At 43.3% G+C, this 24,326-nt stretch overlaps 3 protein-coding genes across 3 annotated transcripts; all 3 read right to left on the reverse strand.

Moving 5' to 3' along the window:
- Positions 1–1,854: 1,854 nt before the first annotated feature.
- Positions 1,855–5,043, reverse strand: Ccl14 (C-C motif chemokine ligand 14). The gene is made up of 3 exons (XM_042693503.1): positions 4,882–5,043; positions 2,638–2,752; positions 1,855–2,080 (listed from the first exon to the last, which is right to left on the reverse strand). Exons 1-3 carry the CDS (start codon positions 4,964–4,966, stop codon positions 1,993–1,995), a joined length of 288 nt encoding a protein of 95 aa, XP_042549437.1. The 5' UTR covers positions 4,967–5,043; the 3' UTR covers positions 1,855–1,992.
- Positions 5,044–9,868: 4,825 nt separating this feature from the next.
- LOC122119717 (C-C motif chemokine 15-like) lies at positions 9,869–13,625 on the reverse strand. The gene is made up of 4 exons (XM_042693756.1): positions 13,393–13,625; positions 11,123–11,182; positions 10,530–10,641; positions 9,869–10,070 (listed from the first exon to the last, which is right to left on the reverse strand). Exons 1-4 carry the CDS (start codon positions 13,466–13,468, stop codon positions 9,980–9,982), a joined length of 339 nt encoding a protein of 112 aa, XP_042549690.1. The 5' UTR covers positions 13,469–13,625; the 3' UTR covers positions 9,869–9,979.
- Positions 13,626–17,207: 3,582 nt separating this feature from the next.
- LOC122119322 (C-C motif chemokine 6-like) lies at positions 17,208–22,378 on the reverse strand. Its single transcript, XM_042693400.1, has 4 exons — positions 22,120–22,378; positions 18,447–18,509; positions 17,860–17,971; positions 17,208–17,479 (listed from the first exon to the last, which is right to left on the reverse strand). The coding sequence occupies exons 1-4, from the start codon at positions 22,193–22,195 to the stop codon at positions 17,350–17,352; spliced, it is 381 nt and encodes a 126-aa protein (XP_042549334.1). The 5' UTR covers positions 22,196–22,378; the 3' UTR covers positions 17,208–17,349.
- Positions 22,379–24,326: the final 1,948 nt, after the last annotated feature.

The following is a 24,326-nucleotide window of genomic DNA, read 5'->3' on the forward strand; positions in this document are numbered from 1 at the left end:
CGCTATGGCTCAAGTGGTAGAGCACTAGCCTTGAGCAAAAAGGAACCCAGGGACAGTGTCCAAGCCCAGAGTTCAAGCTCCAGGACTGGCAAAAAAACAAAAAACAAAATCTCGCTGGGCTCCAGTGGCTCACATCTGTAATCCTAGCTACTCGGGAGACTGAGATCTGAGGGTTGCAGTTCAAAGCCAGGCTGGGCAGGAAAGTCTTTGAGACTCTTATCTCCAAGAAACCACCAGAAAACCAGAAGTGGCGCTGTGGCCCAAGTGGTAGAGTGCTAGCCTTGAGTGGAAGAGCTGAGGGACAGCACCTGGGCCCAGAGTTCAAGCCCCATGACTGACAAAAACAAACAAAAATAACAACACCCCGCCCCCCCCCCCCAAAAAAAACCAAAACCCTGCCTGATCCCTGAATGTCCTATGTTGCTGAGGCACCTGGGTTGCCAATTTCCTTATTTAGTTCTTTGGCCCTTGAACTTCAGGCAAATTATTAGGTGTAGTTGGCTCATCCCTCCTGGTGCCCTAAGCACAGGGGTCATCCAACCCTTCTACTGAGCCCAATAATAACCAGCGGAGAGAGCTCCATCATAGTGTTCCTGATGACTAGCCATTGGGGTCCTATTTAACATCTCCTGACATGGCCTTGGGTTCCAGCCACTTCTGCTCCACAACATCTTCTCCCTTTCTATTGCCTCTGGTTCCAGGTCCAGGCTGAAGGCAGTGTTCAGAGAAGACACAGAAGATACAGGGGGTTTCGCTGTGTCTGGACTGAGGACTTTGGAGTTGAGACTTGTGAGAAGCAGGGGCAGAATAGGTCACATGTAGATTCTTAGGGAGCTTGCTACTTGATGTGACTACTCATACATGGATAAAACATGTAATACAATCCATTCTGATGGCTTTGGTACAGCTAGTGGTGGTGAAGCTGTGGCTTTTAGAGTGGGGGGGGGGTTGAAGGTATGGGCTTCTTTCTTGACCTATGTACATCAGAGGGTTGAGGAAGCCCGGTTGTACCCTTAGCATATATGCACTATCTTGGCCCTTGCCTAGACCTGCAAACCCTTGTCTGTGAAAGACTAGAGGGCAGGGCAGGGTGGTCTGGTTCCTACATTGAGCATGCTCTTTCTCCAGGAAAATGGAGCTCCTTTTTGAACCCTGAAGATAAATTTGAAAGCCAGTTCTTAGCGCACAGACCTCCTCTTTCTGTCTTATTCCTTTCCCTTCTCTCTTCTCCCTTCCTCCCACCCTCCTTCCCTTTCTGTCTTCTATTTCTTGAGCAGCTGGCATGGGCCAGATACTAGATCTAGTGAGAGACACAAAACTAAGTAAAATAATATAGAAAAACCTGATGTATGTAATTGGGGGGGCGAATGCTTACATAAATATGTCCACAAATCATTTCTATCCCAGATTGCAGTGAAGATAGGCCTTGGGAGTCACATGTATGTACACATGTGCATACATGCACATAGGCACACACACATACACACCCAACTTTGGAGTCTAACTGCTAAGGAGAGACTTTTATGAAGATCTATCTGGAAAATCAGGTGGTAAATCTTAGCTATTACACTGTGGTGAAGCTTACACAGGAGAATGCAAATAGACTGCCTGGCAGTGTTTGGGCTAGGGAAGCACTGAGCAAATGGTGTGCCATTAGTGATTTATTGCTCATTCTCTGTTTAGCTTTCTATTACCCCATCACCACCCTGACCTGTGCACCAGGCCTTGACAAAACTTCTGCAGAGTGAGACTGGGTGTTGACATACCCAGGCTGGGCTCCCTGGTATGTCCTGTCTACTTCCAATGGGTAAATTCAGAAAAAAATAAAAAGAATGAGAAAAAAAAAGACAGGGAAAGGCATGAATAGTTTTTAATTGAAGACCAAGAAATCCCTAGGGGCTTCCCGTGGCTGAGGGTTGGGCCCAGAGGAGGCACTTGGCTTTTTCTCTTTAGGTGGCTGAGCTGTGACCTTCTGCCACGCTTTTGGACCACTCAGTTCTCCTGTAGGTCCATGATGAGGTCCTGGACCCATTCATCTTTGGGGTTGGCACAGATGGAGTGATTCTTTTTGGTGATGAAGCTAGGGAGTGAACCAGAAAGGATTACAAACCAAGGGGTCTAGCAGCCAGGAAGAAAGCCCCCCCCCCCCCCCGCCTCATTCCTTGCCCCTTTCTCTTAACAGAGGCAGTTTAGGACCAGGCTTCCCTTGGGGACAGGTTCTTCAGCCAGTAGGGGTAGGAAGTGTCCTTATGCCCCCCGTTCTCTCTTTTATATTGTGCCTATCCCAGTGCTTGAACTTGGGGCCTGTCCCTGAGCTTCTTTTGCTCAAGGCTAGAGTTCTACTACTTGAGCTACAGTGCTACTTCTAGCTTTTTATGACTAGAGATAAGAGGGCTTTGAACTGTGATCCTCAGATCTCAACTTCCTGAGTAGTTAGGATTATAGGTATGAGTCAACACTACCAGAACTTGTGTCCTCTTTTTCCCCCTCAATGCCTCTTCATCTGTGAATATCTCGCAGGTAACTCCACAGGCTTCAGCCAAGAGTCCCTATATTGCCCCTGGGCTGCCTCTCCAAGAGATCCTGATTCTTCCTTCCCCCCTCTTGTTTGTGTATGGGGAAGGAGCAGATACCTACATGACTCCCGGCTTAGAGCACTCGCTGCTGGTCTCATAGTAACTAGTAATGCGCTCCCGTGAGATGGCACGTGTGATGTAGGTGAAGCAGCACTCAGCCGGGTGGTAAGGCCCTCCTGAGGAGAAAGCACAGGTCAGGGAAGTGGGTTCCTGAGTAACACAACATTGTCCTTGGCTTCAGAGGACCTTGCTCATCTTCTCCCTCTCCACCATACTGTTTGGGCTTCTTTTTCTCCTCCTTCAACAGCAGCCACCTATCTTCCTTTCATTCCTCCTAGAAAGATCAGTTGGTGACTTTCAACCCTAGGCTTGAAGCACAACAAACGCACAGCTTCCCAGTTCGCCCACACTATCCCAGGAACCAACTCAGAGCAGGCTAGTGACGTGCTGATGGTCAACCAGCCCTCATAGGAATATTTGGAAGACATACTAATGGAGATAGACAGGCCACGTGGGGATGCAGATCTAGCCCCTCCCAGTCTCTCATTCTGTCCCCATCAAATTCAGGGCCTGCAGAATGAGAAGTATCCCCAATTAGCCCTAAGGACAATGGCCAAGAAGTTAGGATACCCAAGTTTGAATCCAACTGAGCACTTGTTTTCTTCCTACTGTGACCATTTTACTTTCCCTCTCAGTTTCCTCTACGGAAATGAAGCATTTGGACAGGGTTGGTAGTGATGGTAGGATTCACACTGAGCTTCCTACGGCTACTCTGGGGGGGGAGTACTGTTGTTGTTTTTTTTTTTGGGGGGGGTCCGGTTGTGGGGCCTGAACTCTGGGCCTGGGCGCTGTCCCTCAGCTCTTTAGCTCAAGGCTAGTGCTCTACCACTTGAGCCACTGCGCCACTTCTGGCTTTTTTCTTTTTTGCTTATGTGGTGCTGAGGAATCGAACCCAGGGCCTCAGGCATGCAAGACAAGCGCTCTACCACTGAGCCACTTCCCAGCCCCAGTACTGTTGTTTTTGAGAATAATATATTGGGGACTTTTCCTGTGTTACATATTGGCTTCTTTTTTTTGGGGGGGGGGGTCCAGTCATGGGGCCTGAACTCTGGGCCTGGGCGCTGTCCCTCAGCTCTTTAGCTCAAGGCTAGCGTGCTACCACTTGAGCCATAGCACCACTTCCAACTTTTTTACTTTCTGCTTATGTGGTGCTGAGAAATCGAACCCAGAGCCTCATGCATGCAAGGCAAGCGCTCTACTACTGAGCCACCTTCCCAGCCCCTACATATTGGCTTCTGTGGAAAAAAAAAAGTTTTAAAACTAGGTTAAATGACTTTTCAGCTCACTTCTGGTTATGAAATTTTATAGCTTTTAAAAGAGAAGCAAGAGAATGACGATGAAGTTGTCAGAAGTTTAGATGATAGAGGAAGAGGGAAAGGAGCTGCAGATAAGGGTTTTGTGTAAACCAGCATGAACTGTGGCTGTGTGGGAAAGTCAGGTGTGTGTACATTACGTGACCATGCTGGACAGAGCGAAAGTGTGCATCGCAGTGTCCTCCAGGCCACTGAGAATGTCCGGTTGCTGGCAAGGGAGAGGTAGAGGTTGGTGGGGAGAAAAGATCCATTCTCTTTATCCAGTATCACCCCCAAGGAGCATCTTACTATCCAAGCCTTGGAAAAAGGGATCCCCTGGACCCTAAGATCTGCTCAGGGCTCTGATTCTCCCACCTTAACCCTCTGAACTGACAGGTGACTTCTCAGATCCTACTGTCAATAGATTCCCATGTACATTAGACAAGCGTTGTTTCAACAATCTTGTGTGTTCCTCCTAGTTTCTAAAAAGGAAATGGGATGAAATGGAAGAGTGAAGACCAGTTCTGGTTGTCTCATTTTATGCAATTAACTGGAAAGTGGTCTGAGTAGGACCCACACACCCAGCCCTTCCTCAGCACTGCTGTACTTGTAGGGCATAGGTGAGGCTGGAGACAGGTTGAGCTCAGATCTCAGGAGGCCAGTAGATAAAATGGCCTTCAGGGCTTCCAGACACTGCTCTGCAGTCTCCCTGGGGATAATATCTCTCTGCTGAGTGAGCTACCTCTACTTGACGGAAAAAAGAGAGAGACTGAGAGAATGGACAGGCATCATTCTATGGTCTTAGGAGGAGGGTCTCAAGCCCTAGGGGGAATGGGATGAAACAGTTTAAGAAAGACTCAGATCCCCTTCTTGAGGTCCTCTGACTTCGCCTCCCAGCTACTTTATTTCTGCTTATTTACCCATAGGGAAAGAAGACATAGTGTTATACTCACGTGAATAGACTTGAGCCTTGAACCCTGGGGTGGTGGAGATGAGGAGGAGGAGAAGGAAAGAGACAGTAGCCATCAAGACCTTCATCTTCAGAAGGAGAGCTTCAGGAAGAGAGCTGGCCTATGGGGACTACTGAAGCTTCTGGAATGTGTAATTATTGAGAAATGATCTTGCTGGCAAAATATTTTTTGTAAATAAGGAACTAAGATATTGAAAGGAAGTAGAAAAATGGAGATGGCTTAGCAATTTCGTGTCCTGTGCATTTGTTTCCGGTGGTATGAAGGACCCACGGGGAGCCAAGATTGAAGGGAGGGAGCTGCCCCTTGTGGGAATGGTCTTCCAGTGGAAGCCCTTCCTTAGGTGTCAACCACTTGTTTAGGGCCTGGGGCACCATCTCACACTTAGCCCAAGATCTCAAGGCTGGGATGTGCTCTGTGTCCAATTCCAGTTTTAAGTCTCAGAACATGGCACATGACACCTTGTAATTGGGGTTTTGTTCATCAGAAGACCAGAGGTTCCCTGGGAGAATAGAGGGCATTTTGAGGGTAGTGAGATGAAGTCTAGAGTCCCCTAAGTCAGGCCTCATCAGTCAGAACTAGGAAGTCCTCGCTTACACACAGAAGCAGCCTTATCTCCAGCCCCTTGCCACACACCCTGTGGTGAAGAGGTGCTGACTTGCACGGGACAACTCATTTATGCAATGGTTGCCACTCGCACTAACCACTGTCCCAAATGCTTTAATCTTTATAAAAGCAGTTGGAGGGCTGGGAAGGGGGCTCAGTGGTAGAGTGCTTGCCTAGAATGCATGAAGCTCTGGGTTCAATTCCTCAGTACCATATGAGCAGAAAAAACCGGAAGTGGCCCTGTGGCTCAAGTGGTAGAGCACTAGCTTTGAGCACAGAGAAGCTCAGGGACAGTACCCAGGCCCTGAGTTCAAGCCCCAGGAAGGGCAAAAATAAAATAAAGCAAAAGGAGAAATAAAGCTCAGAAACAAAGTCCATGCTTTGAAAGTTGATAAATTAAACTATGTGCTTTAAAGACTCATGGGAGCCCCAACTAAGCTCTCTAAAAATGTCTTGGCTGGCTTTAGTTTGAGCCCTTTCTGAGCTAGGGAAGTTGGTGCCTTTGGCTTTCTGCCTTTGCTGGAGAGAAGCTTGGTGGGAATGCCTAGTTCAAGGATAGTGACAGATGTCATTAACCAGTGATGAACTGGGGTCCTGTGCCAGAGACCATTCTGAAGCTGTGTCCATGGGGTGAATGCACAGTGATGGATGGAGTTTGTCTATCACAGCTTGCATGCTGTGTACTTGAAATCCTCCAGTCGCTCTCAGCTGGCCACTTCCTGGATGGAAGCTGGGGCTCAGACAAGGGCAGCTGTGTGTTCACGTCCACACAATGGTTTGACTGAAGGACAGATTCCTCCTTGGGGGACTCAGTCTAGTGGTCTTCATATGCTATTCTTGGAGACACTTCTTCCTTTCTCTTTGCTGTTGTAGTTAGGTGTGTTTAATTTCTACTCACCTGGAATCATCAGAACAAGCAATGCCTATTATTTATCTTTGCCCATTGACACAGAGCCTAGTATTTAGGAGATAATTTATAATTATATGTGTTTTTCTTCTGTGTGTGTGTGTGTGTGTGTGTGTGTGTGTGTGTGTGTGTGCAGGTATAGGTTCTGAGATTTTAGGACATGAACTCAGAGCTTGGCTCAAGGTTGGCATCCTGCCACTTGAACCACAGTTCTACTTCTGGATTTTTTAGTGGTTAGTTGGAGATCAGAGTCTCGTGGACTTTTCTGCCTAGGTTAGCTTTGAAGAGCAATTCTCAAATTTCACCTCTTGTGTACTAGCTAGGATTATGGGCAGGCGCCACTGGCACTAAGCCTATTTTTCTTTATTATTTTTTTTAGTACTAGAGTCTTGTGCATGCTCAGTAAGTGTTCTACTATTATGCTACACTTTCAGCCCTAAATACATGTTTTAAAAGAAGAATGTATAAAAAACCTGAGCCATATTTTTCAGGTGAATTCTCATAGTTAGATGGGTAGATAGTCATTAATTAGAAATGTCCATAATGACACTATCAAAACTCCCCAAACAAAATGGTAGGAGTCATCATTCGGAATAATCTCAGAAAACAAGTAGTTTCTGGGAGGAATCTGAGAAGGGAAGAGCTAATGCTAAGTTTTCATGTGTATTGGCCAATCTGCTAAAATTTGGCTCATTGCCTTACAGGAAATCTCTTTATTTTTCCCAGTAATTATTGAGTTCCTACTTCTGCAGTACTTCTATGCTAAACAACCCAGAAGATTAGAGGAAGGTTCACAGTCCAAGGCAGGCCAGTTGTAGGAGGGGAGTGTGTTCTGGGAGAGTTTCCCTGTGCTCATTCAGAAACCAGGGTTGCTTCTACCTTGTGATGCCACCACTTTGGTCACAAGGCCACCAAGCATGCTATGAAAGGGAAGAGAGATGGAGGAGGACTAGGAGATTTTTATGGACCAGTTCTGGAAATGGTATATAGTTTCTGTCACATTCCATGGCAACATCAGAGTTACCTGGTTCCAACCTAATGACAAAAGGATGGAGAATATGTGTCATTGGTGATCAGAAAGAAAAGGGATCCAGGGTAGTGACCATTTCACTTCTTTGCCACAAAATCGTATGCTGATTCTTTGGCCTTCTCCTGCTCTTACAGAACCAGTATGAGTAGGCTTTGAGCAGTCTGTGTCTTAATGAACCGCCCTGGTGGTTCCCTTGTATGCTAATGGTTCACAGTCCTTATTGATAATACAGATTTTGAACTGCTAAGCTGCAACAATTGATATCTCCAGGTCTTGGGAAATCCAACTGGGATGCAGGGAGGATTGAGTCTCAGACTGATTGCCTCCAAAACAAATAGCCTCCTGGTTTCACTCCAGTATTGCACTATTATTTGGAGTCTTAGTAATGAATTAGATATGATTCTTGTACCTATATGCATACCTTATTCTTATTTTTGGTCTCTTTTTTTTTTTTTTTGGCTACACTGGGGTTTGAACTCAGGTCCTCAAGCTTGTTAGAAAGGAAATATTACTGCTGAGCCATACTCCCACTCCTACGTTTTGCTAGTTATTTTTGAGGTAGGGTCACAGCTAGAATACAGGCACATATCACTGAATCCAGTATTCAGAAGGGGTCTTGGGAAGTTTTCTGCCTAAGCTGGCCTGAATTATGGTCAATTTAAGCCTCACAAATAGTTAGAAGAGCCATCCAGTAACCAAGGCACTGTTGTGAGCCTCCGATGCCCAACTGCATTGAAATTTTTTTTTTTTTTAAATTCAGGGCCTCATTTTCCTTCAATGTATTTGCTCTGCTAGCACTCTTCTACTTGAACTATACCTCTAGCCCAGCTTTTTGATGCTTTGTTAGAGATAGAGTTGGACTTTTCTGCCTGGGCTGGCTATGAACTTCATCTTCCAATCATAGACTTCTTTGTAGCTAGGATTACAGGGGCGAGATACTGATACAAAGTATGATCGAAATATTCTTTTTTTTGAGGGGGAGGGTCCGGTCGTGGGGCCTGAACTCTGGGCCTGGGCGCTGTCCCTCAGCTCTTCAGCTCAAGGCTAGCACCCTGCCACTTGAGCCACAGCGCCACTTCCGGGTTTTTCTTTTTTGCTTATGTGGTACTGAGGAATCAAACCCAGGGCCTCATGCATGCAAGGCAAGCGCTCTACCACTGAGCCACCTTCCCAGCCCCTGATTGAAATATTCTTGAAGGACAATAATCCAGTGTGTCTTCCTTCTCATAGTTTTTCCAAATGCCTAGCACAATATATAATAGGCAGTAGCTACTCAGTAATGATCTGTGTGGCAATAAATATTTGTTTTAGGGAAAAGGAGAATGGATCCTTGTAGTGAGGATAATTGAGGAAAGGTTTCATGGTAGCTCCTAATTTGCCCAGGCTGGCTTTGAACCTTCATCCTCAGATCCCAGCCTCCTGAATAGGTAGGATTACAGGCATGAGCCTGGCTAGCCTAGTTTTAATCTAACAGCCCTTTGAGAATTTCCCCTAAGGCTATGAAACTTAATCTCCATGGAGAATTCAAAAGCTTCTGAGCAGTAATGTTATTCTAGAGTAAAATTCAATATCTACCTTTACTTCTGCTAAAACAAAAAGAAGCAGCAGGGGAAGCAGGAAGCTTGGGGCTATGTGTCATGATGGCATGAATTTAGGTGTGTGATGAGAAGAAATCCAAGTATGACTGCTCTTTGGCAGGTCCACAATAATCTCTCTCAATTGGAACAGGAAATTCCAAGAGTCAGAAGAATGTTTGTTTTTATAATGAAATAGCCTTCATAGAAGAAATGGCATGAAGCTTCATGTGAAATCAGAAAAGTGAAATCAATGCTAGGGTTCTCTCTTGGCTAATAGAAAGGAACTGTGATAAAACCAAGAATCTAGAAGAAATTATCATGGGAAAAAAAAATGAAGCAAACTAAAACATAGTGTGATTGTATTAAATGATGGAGTGGGAAAAAATTCGGCTTACTGAAGCCTTCAAAGCTTAGCTGTTTCAGAAGAGAGGAGATAAAACATAACATCAATTTGTGTTTTATCTCTTTGGGGATTCTGGAATTCTTTTTTTTTTGGGGGGGGGGCGGTCGTAGGGCTTGAACTCTGGGCTTGGGCTCTGTCCCTCAGCTCTTCAGCTCAAGGCGAGCCCTCTACTACTTGAACCACAGCACCACTGATTCTGGAATTCTTCCAGCTTTATTTCAGTTTATTTCCTTTTTTAAAAATTCCAACAAAGTTAAATTGAATGTGCTTGATTCAATGTGTAATTTGTTTTAACAAGAACTCATCAGTAAGAATTTGAAAATTAAAAAAAAGTCACATTTGAACATATAATCTTAGACAGGTTCAGAAGCTCCCTATTTGATTATAGAAACACATAATAATATCAGTATTTGGGGGTAGAAGTGGTCAAGGAAGATGTATTCATTAAATGGCTTTGAATTGTAAAACAATTTTAAATTATAATTGAGGCCAAGAAATTCATAGGAGGTGGTAGGACAGGAGAGGTGGAAGTAGGTTAGGTAGCATTTCCCAGCCCCTTTTCAGAGGCAGGATTTCAGCATTTTCATACATTTTTTAACAGATTGATCTCTGGGGTTGGCACAGACACGTTGCCACTTCTTGGTGATGAAGCTGGAGGAAAAAGGAGAGAAAAATTATAAACAGGTGTGTTCAGTAAATGAAGAGGAGGACCCCCATCCTCCCTGTTCTCTGATTCTCCACTCAACCAGGCCCTTCTTTCCAGGAGACAGCTCAGTGCCTGTCTCCTCTCTGGGACACTCCCTTAGCTTTTGAATTCCCCAGTGATTCATGGGAGTGTTCTTGGGAAGGCTTGTGCCTGTTCTCTTCCTCCTCCCTCCCCTCCTCTCTACTAGGAGATGGGCAGTGTGGGATTCTGGGGGAGGATACAAGCTGTCATGACATGACAGGATCCAGAAATGGGACTTTTATGGATTTCCTGCATTAAGTTCTCTCTCCAAAGAGAGAACTCTTGGACTTTAAGCGAACTCCAAGGGAGAATTCTCTCCTTCAGGCTCCCTTTCCTCCAGCAATTGGTTGGGTGGGGCGGGGGGGAATGAGCTTGGCACTTACATCACACCTGGTGTGGAACAGCCACTGCTTGTTAAGAAACAATCTCTCATGAATGCACACCGGATGCTTCGTGGAGTATAGGAGAAACAGCAATCAGAAGGGTAGAGAAAGGCTGTGGGTAGGGAAAGGGCCATTTAAGGACAAAGTCTCTTCCCTCAAGAGTACTGTGGAGAGGACTGGGGAGGGTGAGGAGGCCCAGGACTCAGAGAGGAAGCTTCCTTCTCCTCAGCCAGTACTCACTGTCATCTCTTTGTCTCACACGCTCCCCAGGGTTGGGCTGTGTGTCTAAGGGTACCCAAGGGTGGGCTACAGAGGCCAGATCTCTGCAGAAGTTGGGAAGGCATCTGCAGACACCTGTAGGCATCACAGAACAGCCTCTACTCCCAAGGGAAAGACTCAGGAATCCAGGTGGAAAAAGAGAAGGTATCTTTGGAGGTGGTACCCATGGCCCATGCTGATCTTTATGGAGATGGGTATATGACCACCACTCTCAGGACCCTCCCCCACCCTCCTGTTCTCTAAGCAGGTAAATGAAGCCAGTGTTGTTCTGTACCCACCTGTTGCTTTCAAATGATTCATATCTGATCATTTACCTTGTTGAAACTTGTTTGTTGGTTCAGGCTGATGCTGTACCATCAGGGGTTCTCCTGTTTCTGTATTTAGAAGAAAGAGACAGGTCTGGGGGAGAGATTGCTGGGAGGCAGTCATGTCTCAGCATCTTCACTCACCCCTTCCTCATTCCAATCCCAAGACTGGCAGGCTCTAAGGCTGAAGCACTGTCACCTGCCAAGCACATCTGTCCCCCTAGTACCCTGACATATATATCTGGGACCTCTAAAAATGTTTAAGATATGAAAACATTTTGTTACTTCTAAGATAAAAGGATACCGTCAATCTAATATGGACAAGTTATTTGAATGTCTATAATATCATACAAAGCACACATTTTTCTTCATATTTCTGAAATACCTTGGACTCTGGACATAGCAGATTCTTCAACTCAATGTCCTCTTGAAATGAAGTGAGGCTATGAAATCTTTATTTATTTTGTATAAAGAATCCTAAGTATTTGATTAAAGTATGCTCCCTAGTCATCACCAAAAATATTAAAGTAATATGCAGATATGTGTTATTGTCTCCAAAGCATCAAAATTTTGCAATCTAAAACACATCTAACCCTTGTATTAGATGTATTTAGGTAAATAAGAAATTGTTGATGTGCATTATGCTAATTAGGCTAATGCAAGGAAACTTTAGTTCATTTCTTAGTTACATATGAATCATATTTAATAAAGCATGTGGATAGTTCCTGTAGGCCTGGAATCAAATCTGACACAGCTTTGTCTTCTATATTTCCTAACTAGCTCATTTCCTAATTGTATTATTTATTCGTTATCTGATCTTAAGTATCTAAGGTTTCTGTGCTGGAGGTCTCTCATTTGTAAAATGAGAATAGTAATAATAATACACAAAACTATATAGAAACACTGATGTCTTACTGTTGCTTTCTTTCCTATTAGAGTAGCATATTAAGCCGGGCACTGTTGATTTGCACCTGTAATTCTACTTACTTAGGCTGAGTTGTAGAAGATAGAAGTTCAAAGCCAGCTTAAACAGAAAAGTCCTAGAGACATTTATCTCCAATTACCAGCAAAAATGTTGAGCTGGAAGTGTGGCTCAAGTGGTAGGATGCCAGCCATGAGCAAGAAAGCTGGGCAAAGCAGCACATACAAGTATACACACACACACACACACAAATTTACCTTAATAGCTACCGCCCACAAGGGTATTAAGAGGATTTATTTTTTCAATGCTAGGGCTTGAACTTTGCCTTGAGCTTGCTATGCAGGCTCTACCACATAAGCCATGCCCCTAGCCAAGATGAATCAATGTTTTAACATTTTATAAGACACTTAGGACAGTCATTACTTAGCACATAAAAAAGTTCTAAACAGTGTATTTGCTAAATAAAAAATAGTGATTAGTGGAATGTATCAATCATATTTTCATTTTCTGTTTTGACAATTTTAAAATCTTGACAGCTTCAGAGTCTACTTCTCCCAGACCCAGCCAATTCTTAGAGACAGCAAAGAGTTCAAACAAGCTAATTCTGAGTCCAGATGCCCAGCCACCCCTTTTATTTGATCGTGCCAGTATTACTTTTGCTCCACGTCATCCTAAAACCAGATGTCATACCATGAGAGATCACTACTAACTCCAAAGCCTGGTGGACTTTTTCAGACTAGCCAGTCCTACCCAGTGCTTTGCTCTGGCTCCTTCTTAAGGTCACCAATAAACTCATGCCTCTCGAGCTGCCTCACGATGCTCTCTGTGGTCCAGAGCTGTACCTTTTCTCTGTCTTGGGAAATGTAAGTAATAAGCTCTATTTTCAATGGCCTTAAACTCTCTGTGTTAAGACTCAGTCACTTCTGTGAATTAAAATCCCACAGGTTCAAATGAGAGGGGTGGCTTTGGAGTCAGTTGCCTGTTCTACTTCCTCTCAAAATGATAGCTTTACACAGATTGTACATCATACTTGTAACATCACAGAATTCTATACATCTTTCCACAAATTTACTACTTCACGAAAGAGCTTTTGATCTAGTACTTAATAGTCTGTCAGCCAAGAGAACATATATAACCACAGATGGTCTCTCTGTCTGTGTAGAGTTTTTTTTTCCCCTCTAGAGACCACAGGCTGCAGAGAGAAAGGTCTGTATCCTGCTGCTACTTCTAAGTGAAGTTCCAGAGTCATGTTTGAGATGGCAGTATGCAAGAGAGGGCAGTGCTGCCTGCCCAAGTCTCTTCCCATCTCCCAGACTATGAGTTACTGCAGACCAGAGAGAGAGCCTGAGGCACTCACCATTTATCACCTGGGCTTGGGTTCCTAGGACTGCAGCAAGGGTGAGGAAGGAGAGCGAAGCCATGGAGAACTTCATCTTCTTGGTAGGAAGACAGAGCTGGCCTCAGGAACTTAGACTCACTATTCCCCGACGCTTTGGCCTGCCCTCGTATTTACAAAAGGAGGGTTAAGGAATTACAGGACAGAGTTCAGAATGCTGGACTTGGGCTATAAAAAAGAAAAGAAGGAACAAGGTTGAGAATGCAACAAGAAGTGGAGAACAAACGTGAATTGGGGCTTTCCTAACTGTTCCAGTAGATTCTGTCAGCAAGAGTTAATTATAATTACTTCCCCCACATCTCTCGCATTTGAGATTGAATTTAGGACCTCTCCCCTGAGCCACTGAAGGGTGGAAATGAAGGACATTTAGACTCTGTAGTTAGGGTTGGACTTGTAGACATCATCTTGTTCCTATTTCCACTTCAATTCCTGGAGTCCCTACCAGGGAGGACTAGAAAGGTTAAGTGTCACCAGAATAAGTGCTGGAACGCCTCAGGATTAGGGACCCTGAGCTCTCCCTAGGCACTGATGACCTCATGGTCTAACCACTCCATTTGGGATCTTTAGGTCTCCCCAGAGGTGACCACTGAGGGGACACTAACACATAAACATGGCCATGGGACTTCTTCACATAGTACCAGAGTTATAACTCCAAAGTTATCTGAGTATGGAAGGCCCTTTACAACTAGATTCTTCTTTTCTAACTCTGGGCCTGGGTGCTGTCCCTTAGCTCTTCAGCTCAAGGCTAGCGCTCTACCACTTGAGCCACAGCACCACTTCCGGCTTTTTTCTTTTTGCTTATGTGGTCCTGAGGAATCGAACACAGGGCCTCATGCATGCAAGGCAAGCGCTCTACCACTGAGCTACCTTCCCAGCCCCCTGAATTCTTCTTTCTTGTATGGTTTTTCCATTTCTTAGGATGATGGTACTTTAGTTTGTATTAAATTGAAAGTTAACACATTTACTAATGTAGATTTTTTTCTTTTAGAATGAATACATATATTTCAGGATCCAATACCAGTGCCCCAGTGGATAAACGGGTCCTACTAACTCATCGTCTATATTCAGGAATCTTGACTTTTTCTCTAGACTGGGCCAAGTATATTCCTAAGGTCTTCCACAGCGTCTCAGTCTTAATCTACCTATAGTTTCCGTCAGACTCTATTTTAAATATTTACTTAATGCTATCTTATTCATATACCAATTTTCTATTATGTGTGTGAGTGGGACTAAAACACCTAACACAAAATGTATCCTCTAAGTATAGTTACAAGATTCTGGAACATTTCCAAGGATGAAGTAAGTATCATAAGACAGGTTTTGTGAATCTCCAAGGTCAAGTGTGGAACAATGATAATAATGATAATGAAGTTCCTTTTTTTTTTTTTTGTCAGTCATGGAGCTTGAACTCCAGGCCTGAGTGCTGTCCCTGAGTTTTTTTGTTAAGGCTAGTGTTCTACTACTTTGAACCATAGTACCACTTCTGGTTTTCTGATGGTTAATTGGAGATAAGAGTTTCATGGACTTTCCTGTCTGGGCTGGCTTCGAACTGAGATCCTCAGATCTCAGCCTCCTGAGTAGCTTGGGTTACAGCTGTGAGCCACTGGTGTTGGGCTAAGTTTTTTTCAATTGAGGAAAGAATAATCTAATGAAAAATTATTGGAAAAGGAATGTGCATGAGATTTTCATGGGTGGAATATTGAATAAACAAAAATGTTTCATTTGAAAGTCACTGACGGCTCATGCCTATAATCATAGTTACTCAGAGGCTGAGATTTGAAGATGGAGGTTTGAAACAAGCTAGGGTAGACAAATCTTAGGGATTCTTATCTCCAATTAAGCAGCAAAATGCTAGAACTGGAGGTGTGTTTGGAATGGTTAAGCTTCAGACAATGAGCGAGAGTTCCAAGCCCTGAGATCAAGCTCTAGTACACACACACACACACATTTGCCATTTAAGCAAATTATGGTAAAAAAAATGCTGCTCTCTAAGTTTTCATCAAACCTCAAAGATTAGCTTAAAGTTTGGGAGAGCAGAAGAGATGAGACATATGTAAAATTGTGTTTAACTTCCTTGGGATTGCATTAATGTTCATCTTTCGTTACTCAGGACTTTTAAAATGTGCACATTAATTATAAAATGTGAGGAGTTTCATTGTAACTTTCCATACATGTATATAATATAGTCCACTTATACTGACCCCCTATTAGACTTTCATGCCCCTCCTTTACCTATCTTTCTTAATCTGTTTTTAAAAATGGGCTTTATTATGATCTTTTCATAGATGCAGACAAAGTATGATCTTATCCTCCCTCCTCTTTCCCCTCTTATTCCTGCCACCCCCCAATAGTTTCCCTTTTTATGTTCTCTCTTGCTCTCTAACTCTCTCTCTTTGGTGATTCTGGGGTTTGAACACAGGGCCTTGTGCTTACCAGGCAAAGCTCTCTACCACTTGAGCTAGCCCCTCCCTCCATCTCTTTTTGCTTTAGTATTTTTCAAATATGCACTGGCCCAGCCTGGACTATGAGCCTTCTATTCATTCTTCCTAAATTGCTGAGATCCAGATGTATACCATCACATCCAGATTTTATTGTTTGAGGCTGGTCTTGAACTTCAACCTTCTTGCCCTTGATCTCTGCCTCATGAATAGCTATAGTCAAAATTTGAGCTACCGTGTCAAAATCCCCACTCCCCACCCCTTAGATATAGATTTTGCAATGAAGAAAAAAGTGGTATTTATTTTTTTTGTGAAATTGACATATTTCATTTAACATGATGATCTCCAATTCCATATATTTTTCCTGAAAGTGACATAATTTCATTCTTCTTTATGGATAAACAGTACTCCTGAGTGTATATAAACTACATTTTCTTTATACATAGTTTGGCTATTGTGAACAATGCAGCAACTGTGGATGTGCAGGTGTTTATACAGTATATGGATCTACTGCTCAGGAATCCAGCAAAGATCTTCAGGCCAATTTAATGTTTCCCTTGCTAAAGGGTCAAAAACATCTTTGGCATATACATGATCTATATTTGAATGAGCCATGGTCTTAGTTATCTAAAAATTAAACTACAATGTCTTTTGTTTTGAAGATATTTTCTGAAATAGATTAATTGCTTCAGATTTTCTTCTCTTAAAAATAACAAGTAAATGGGGCTGGAAAGGTGGCTCAGTGGTAGAGTGCTTGCCTCCCATGCATGAGGCCCTGGGTTCGATTCCTCAGTACCACATAAGCAGAAAAAGCTGGAAGTGGCTCAAGTGGTTAAGCCGTGCCCAGAGTTCAAGTTCAGACCCCACGACCAGCAAACAACAACAGCAACAAAAATAACAAGTAAATTAGATACTATTTCAGAGCAACCCATTGCTAGAGTATGAGGACTGCCTGCCCTGAGAGACTGTGAGACCAAAGAAAGAATGGCACACAGATCTAGGATTGCTTGGAGTGAGATTTAAAGGGAGTACTGACTGAAGGAATGGTATACCTAGGTGGCTGTGGGACTAGTTAAATCCCCATACTTTGAATCAGAAAGAAGGCATATATATAAGTCAGGGCAAAATTATTTCATCCATGTGAATTTCTCTTATGTTAATGACAAAAATTCAGGCACATTCTTGAAGCCAGGGTCCCATGGTAAAACTCTTCACACTGCTGTAATAGTTTTTTGCATTTATAATTTACCAAGAAATTATGCTAGAAAACCTAATTAGAGTGATTCTGGGGTAAGTATGTGGTTACGACTCAAGAAGCCTGTAGTCACATGAGGCTGCATGCACACAGACTCTGTTTATTAGATGCATTGCTTTAAACCAGAACAGAAGAATAAACATTACAAATAATAATAACAATAGAGGCCAAGAGACCCCCAAAAGGTAAGTAGGGTCAGACAGCTAAAACTGGGATGAATAAAAATTATATATCTTCTCCTTTATAAATGCCTAGGTCCTGAGCCCTCGAGGTCACGTTCAGGATTCCGATGCAACTCTGAATTCTTGAATCACTGGGGTTGGCACAGACACGTTGCCCTCTCCTGGTAAGGACACTGGGAGGCAAAGAGGTGAATGATTATAACTTGAGATATCCTCAGCGAATAGGGGAAGGGAGACCCTCCTCCTACTCTCCAGTCCTCCCTTCAACCCATCTGTTCTTTTCCTTCTCTGCAAAAGATAGTTCAGGATCTGTGTCCTCTCTGAGACTCCCCAGTGGCTCATGGAAGTAACCTTGGAAAGTCTTCTGCCTGCTCTCTCTCTCTCTCTCTCTCTTCCCCCTTCCCCCTCATGCAGGATTGTGGTGGAGACACAAGCTATCCACCTGGCAGGATTCATAGGAGGGACTTTTCTGGATTCCATTCATCAGGTCCTGCCAACAAGACCCTGCAGGCTCCTTCTCCCCCAGTTCAGAAAGGGTGAGCATGGCACTTACATGAGACCTGGCAGGGGACACCCGTTGCTTGTTAAGAAATAATCTCTAATGACCGAGCATCGGATTCTTCGGGAAGTGTAGGAGAAGCAGCAGTCAGATGGACGGCTAATACCTGCAAGAGGAGAATGGGTCACTTAAGGTCCAAGTATTTTCCCTCCAAAGAACTGTGGAAGGGTTAGAGGAGGGTGAGAAGGGCCGGGTCTCAAAAAGGAAGCTGCTGCTTCCTCCTCTGCCAGCTCCTGGCTTCACACCCTCCTTAGCATTGGGTTACATGTCTGAGGGTACCCAGGGTGGGCTATAAAGGGCCAGAGCATCTGTGCAGAAAGGGAAGGCATCTGAAGACACCTGCAGCTATCAGAAAACAGCTTTTAAGCCAAGGGAAAAGACTCAGGAATCCAGGTGGAAATGGAGAGGTTATCCATGGCCCATATGAATGGTCTTCATTGTTCACCCCTTCAGGACCTCCCCCCTTTCCCCCTCCCCCCACCAACTCCACCCCCACTGTCCTGTAAACAGGTAGGTAAAGACAGAGTGCCAATCTGTACCTACCTGCTTCTTTTAAATATATGTACTGTCTGGTCATTTACCTTGCTGAATAATTGTTGGCCCATGTTGACGCTTTGCCTTCAGGAGTTCTCCTATCTTTGATTCTGGAAAAGATCAATGATTTTGTGAGAGAGATTGCTGGGAGGCAGCCTTACCTCAGCATTTCCATTCACCTTTTCCTTTGCCCAGGCTGGCCTTGAATCTGTGATTTTCCTGCCTCAGCCTCCCAAGTGCTGGGATTACATATGTACGATATCATACTTGGTTCCCTTTATCTCCCGTTCTAAGGGAGATTGGCTCTGATGCTGGAGCTCCATCACCTGTGTTAGTTCTAGGCCTACCATTGGCTATTTCCCCCTGGTATCCTGAAAAATTTTAAACCATGAAAACATTATACAGCTTCTAAAATGCTGAAGGCAAACTACAAGTCTAACATGGACAAGTTGATTAAACATCTATACAGTGAGATTCAGACAATTCTTTTTCTTTTTGTCAGTTGTAGGGCTTGAACTCAGAACCTAAGCACTATCCACGAGCTTTTTCCTCAAAGATGCTGTTCTACTACTTTGAGCCATAGTGTAACTTCCAATTTTCTGGTGGTTAAGAGTCTCATGGATTTCCCTGACTGGGCTGGCTTTGAACTGCTATCCTCAGATCTCAGCCTCCTGAGTAGCTAGGATTAAACGTGTGAGCTACTGGTGCCCAGCTCAGACAACAATTTTGATTATACATTTCTGGAAATTTCTAAAGATCTCTGGAAATGGCAAGTTCTTCATCAACTTATTTAGGGGCACAATGTTCCTTAAAATAAGGTACAGTTTTCTTTTTCTTTTCTTTTTTTAATATATGTTTTCTATTGTAAAAAAGCTGTACAGAGGGGTTACAGTTACACGAGTAGGGTAATGAGTACATTTCCTATAGAGCATGCAGTTACAGTTTTCATTTATGAATAGTCATTCTATATTTGGTTTATGAATAGTCATATGATTTTTGATGGAAGTATACATCCCAGAAAATGGCAGTTTATTTGCACGAATAAAAATTATACAATGAAAACTGCTGAAACTGTTTTAAGAAGGGGGAGAGGAAGGCAGAGAGTGATGGAGAGGGGAAGGTGGATTGGAATACCTATACACATGGGTGAAAATGTCACAATGGAACACTCCATATATGGCTAGTGCATGTTAATAGAAAAAAGATTGAAGCCAGGCATCAGTGGCTTATGCCTGTAATCTTAGCTACTCATGAGGCTGAGATCTGAGGATCACAGTTCAAAGCCAACCCTGGTACAAAAATCCATGAGAATCTTTTTTTTTTGGGGGGGGGGGGATCTGGTCATGGGGCCTGAACTCTGGGCCTGGGCACTGTCCCTCAGCTCTTCAGCTCAAGGCTAGCGCTCTACCACTTGAGCCACAGTGCCACTTCCGGCTTTTTTTCTTTTTGCTTATGTGGTGCTGAGGAATCGAACCCAGGGCCTCATGCATGTAAGGCAAGCGCTCTACCACTGAGCCATCTTCCCAGCCTCTCCATGAGAATCTTATTTCTGATTAACTACTGGAAAAAAAAAGCTGAAATGGCAATGTGGCTCAAAGTTGGTAGAGCAGTAGCCTTGAGCACAAAGCTCAGCAACAGTGCTCAGGCTCTGAGTTCAAGCTGTAGGACCAGCATACACACACACACGCACACACGCACACACATGCACACACACACACACACACACACACACACACACACACACACACCTGGGTTTACTTTCATGTGAAAAATTTTAAAAAGTGAAATTAAAATAAGGTACGTATCTAAGACCCCACCAAGGATATGTAACAGTCAGATATGCATGTATTCCTTTTATTTTATTTTGTTTTATTTTTTTATTTTTATGCTGGTCTTTAGGTTTGAATTCAGGGCCTGAGCGCTATCCCTCAAGGTTTTTTTTCCTCAACGCTAGTCACAACTCCACTTCCAGCTTGTTGGTGATTAGTTAATTAGAGATAAGAGCCTTAAGTCTTAAGGACTTTCTTTCCCCAATTAGCTTCACAATTCTCTACCACATTTTATCCATCCATCCATCTATCTAGTAGTGTTTGAACATATCCAGGTAGAGTGTTGGAACCTTTTGCTTTGTGTGAATATGCCCTACGAACATGAGCATATTAAAATCTTTTCATGTACCTACCTTCAATTTTTTCATTATATACCCAAAGTTAGAATTGCTTTTCAATCCCCCTATAATTCTGTATTCCAAGATTTCCATAGCTCTAATGAATTTGGGCATGGAATTGTAGACCTGCATAATGATAATTAGGCAGCTGCAGCTCAACTTTCAGCTTTCCTTTCTTCTCTTTTCTATCCTTTCCCCCCACTTATCTCCTTTCAAATTTAAATGTGGTTTATTTCCACAATTCATTACATCAGAGAATAAAGCCAGCTTTAAAACTGCTGTTTATTGGGGCTGGGAAGGTGGCTCAGTGGTAGAGCCCTTGCCTTGCATGCCTGAGGCCCTAGGTTCGGTTCCTCAGCACCCCATAAGCAAAAAAGAAAAAAGCCGGAAGTGGCGCTGTGGCTCAAGTGGTAGAGCGCTAGCCTTAAGCTGAAGAGCTGAGGGACAGCACCCAGGCCCAGAGTTCAGGCCCCACAACCGGACCCAAAAAAAACCACACACACACACAAAAAAACAAACTGCCGTTTACCTTAATATCAAAATATACTGGTGTATTGTGTCATAACTTGATTTCTGGAATTGAAATTTCTTGTACACTACTTAATAAAAATAAATAAATATGAAAAAAAAACCATAACGGCAATAAAGATTCAACTATCAACTTAGTCCACCACTAGTTTTGTGTTGTTCTTAATTTTTTTTTTTTTCCAGTCATGCGGCTTGAATTCAGGGCCTGGGTGCTGTCCCTGAGCTCTTTTGCTCAAGGACATAATTCTACCACTTATAGCTATAGCCTCACTTCCAGTTTTCTGGTGGTTAATCGGAAATATGCATCTCATGGACTTTCCTGCCCCAGACTGGCTTTGAATCATGATCCTTGGATCTCAGCCTCTTGAGTAGCTAGGATTACAGGCATGAGCCACTAGCACCTGGGTCCACATTTTTTATAACCTCCATATTTGAGGTTCTTCATCCATCCATACAGTCAACCAACTTGGGACTGAAAATATTCTTTTCTTTTTTTCTTTTTCAGAGCTGAGGACTGAACTCAGGGCCTTGCAAGTCCTCTTACACTGAGCTAAATCCCCCACCCTGAAAATGGACTTTAAAAATGTGACATCAGCATTATACTAGAACCTGACATATGGAATTATAACCTCTTTATACAACTACTTAAAATACAGTTTAAGAAATGTTGCATCAGTACTGAGTATGTAGAGAGCTTGCAACATCTTAAATCAATCTCTTAATTGAGATTTTTAGAGTACCAGGTAAGGTGTGCGCAGGTTACGTAATGACAGGAACATACCATTCTAGCCATGAAAAGAGAAATAACTGTCTCCAAAAGGAAGCCAGTAATCTGTGTAGAGTTTTCCCAGGGACCACAGGCTGCAGAAAAGCAGGCTTGTATCCTGATGCTGCTCTTAAGAAAGCCCCAGAACCATGATTAGAGAGAGGGAGAGAATGGGATGACAGGGCTGCCTGTCCATATCTCCTCCCTAGGCCATGAATTACCGCAGACCTGACCTCTAAGGAGAAGCTAAGGTACTCACCATGTATGACCAATGCCTGAGAACCCAGGGTAACAACAAGGAGGAGGAAGGAGAAAGCAGCCATTGGGACATGCATCTTCTTGCTGGGCAGGCAGAGCTTGGCCTGGGAATGCTGGAGTCCCTGCTCCCTAATTTCTTGACCTGCCCTTATATTTGTGAGAGGAGGATCCCCAGGAAGTCACAGGGCTCAGTTCAGAGCGCTGCTCCTTGGCTATCTAATGTTCAACACACGGTTTCTAAAAGAAGGAACAAGACGGTGGACGGTGAGTGCAATAGGAAATTGAAGGCTCAGAATGCAACAGGAAGTGAGTACAAAGATAGTCCCTAGGGAGTTTCTTAAACTGGCCCAAATGCATACAGGCTGAGAATAAATATTTTGTGGGGGATCCTTCTCCTAAGAGACTCAGTAATCTGCTAAATCAGAAGAGTTTCCTTTTTCTTTCTCAGGACTTAACCACCTTGAAGTACCCAGTAACCCATAAACATGGGATCCACCAATAAAAACTCTAATTCATGAGAGTGTGACTCCTCACACAGCGCCTGGAGATGTATTTGATGTCTTCTTTGTCTCTCATCCCACATCCAATTCATGAATAAGTTCTTTTAGCCCTACCTTTAAAAACACATGCAGAATCATGCTACTTTTTGAAAGAAGAATCCATTTCTTCTCTACTCTTCCATCATTCTAAATACTTCCCTTTCTGATACTATCTCCCTGGATGTTGTGTAGAATTCACAGGTTAATGGCTTAGCCCTACAAATTTGCCTCCACTTCAGGTGTCAGTGGGAGTTGGCTGATCTCCAGATTTCTCACATCTTCTTTCTCTCTTCACAGATTGAATCTTCAACAGTCCATAGAAATTAAGAAACCAGTTTACTTGCTAGATTTCCTGTTGATTATAGGCATTACAAAGAAACAGCTCATTCAAAGAGATGCTGGTGATCAATCCAGCGTTTTGTTTTAAAAAAAATTCTCCAAGAGATTAAAAAGGGCTAAATCTAAGTGTGGCTGCTTCTTTGGGACTTGACTTTGGCTGAGTTACTATCCCTTCCCCTCCCTTTCCCCTTCTGTTGAATTGCTTCTTGTCCCTTGTCCTTAATTCTTTGGCAAGGATTTGCCCAGCATTCAGAATTCTAAAGAGAAGACACATTTGAATCCTTCCTTCCTTCCTTTCCATTCCTTTTTTTCTTCTCTTCCTTCTTTTTTAAAATTAGTACTGGGGTTTGAACTTAGGGCCTCATACTTGCCACACTGGTACTCCACTACTGCATTGTTTATTTTTATGATAAGGTCTTGTATTATATCCTAGTCAGCCTGAACAGTGATTCTGCTATTGATACTTCCCAAAAGCTGGGGTAAGAGTTGTATGCCACCATTCCCAGTGATCATTTCAGATGGAGTCTTTTTTAGTTACTTATTTTAAAAACAGTATTTTATTTTATTGAAAAGGTGATGTACAGAGGAGTTTCAGATGGAGTCTTTCAAACTTTTTTCTTAGCTTGCTCTTGAACCAGCTATTGCCCTAATTTATACTTCCTTAGAAGCTAAGATTCCAGGCTTGTGCCCCTGTACCTGAGTCATATAGCCATTTCTTGAAAACATTTGTGACTGGCTTTTGTGTGTGTCCTGAGTCTTTTATTACTTTTTTTTTCCCTCTCTGCTAGGCATCACTGGTGTGACAGTTAAGATTCAGTGAATCTTAAATGTTCCAAAGCTTGGCATAACCAAAGGCTGTACACTGTGCTGCTCCACAAGCTACACCAGACCAATAATGACAGTCAGTGCTTTCCATGTTCCAGACATGGTGCTACTTATAGACATCTCACAACTATCCTACAGGGGGGTTGCTGTAATTGTTTCACAATATTGCCTGGCACACCCCACAACTTCTGGCCTTACAGAAATACCAAATATCCTGTAAGTGCAGCTCTTACTACATCCCAGGATATAAGCTTGCACAGTGTGCTTATCTGGCGCCGAAGTAGACCAAGGATCAGAACACTTGAGTAAAAATGTTTTCTCCTTGAAAAAGCTTCTCTTCATTCTCTGCCCTGCACTGAGTCTAGAACTTTTCTGCTGTTGCTTCCATTTCATTTTTCATTCATTCTTTAGCCACGCATTGGGAATAAGATCCCTAAGTGTTCACAAAGTCTCAGAGTGGCTGCCCCAAGTACAGCTCCCTTCAGAGGAAAGGGTCCTGACACTG

Source organism: Dipodomys spectabilis, unplaced genomic scaffold, assembly GCF_019054845.1.
Source record: "Dipodomys spectabilis isolate Male_0828 unplaced genomic scaffold, ASM1905484v1 ptg000004l, whole genome shotgun sequence".
Classification (NCBI taxonomy): domain Eukaryota; kingdom Metazoa; phylum Chordata; class Mammalia; order Rodentia; family Heteromyidae; genus Dipodomys; species Dipodomys spectabilis.

Coding starts and splice junctions, on each gene's coding strand:
- Ccl14 (XM_042693503.1), bottom strand. CDS start 4,966: ATGAAGGTCTTGATGGCTACTGTCTCTTTCCTTCTCCTCCTCCTCATC. Junction 2,753..4,881: donor CAAGGCTCAAGTCTATTCAC/GTGAGTATAACA, acceptor CTTTCTCCTCAG/GAGGGCCTTACCACCCGGCT. Junction 2,081..2,637: donor TGCTCTAAGCCGGGAGTCAT/GTAGGTATCTGC, acceptor TTCACTCCCTAG/CTTCATCACCAAAAAGAATC.
- LOC122119717 (XM_042693756.1), bottom strand. CDS start 13,468: ATGAAGTTCTCCATGGCTTCGCTCTCCTTCCTCACCCTTGCTGCAGTC. Junction 10,642..11,122: donor AACAAACAAGTTTCAACAAG/GTAAATGATCAG, acceptor CCCTACCCACAG/CCTTTCTCTACCCTTCTGAT. Junction 10,071..10,529: donor TGTTCCACACCAGGTGTGAT/GTAAGTGCCAAG, acceptor TTTTTCCTCCAG/CTTCATCACCAAGAAGTGGC.
- LOC122119322 (XM_042693400.1), bottom strand. CDS start 22,195: ATGCATGTCCCAATGGCTGCTTTCTCCTTCCTCCTCCTTGTTGTTACC. Junction 18,510..22,119: donor TCAGGCATTGGTCATACATG/GTGAGTACCTTA, acceptor GATCTTTTCCAG/AATCAAAGATAGGAGAACTC. Junction 17,972..18,446: donor GCCAACAATTATTCAGCAAG/GTAAATGACCAG, acceptor CTCCTCTTGCAG/GTATTAGCCGTCCATCTGAC.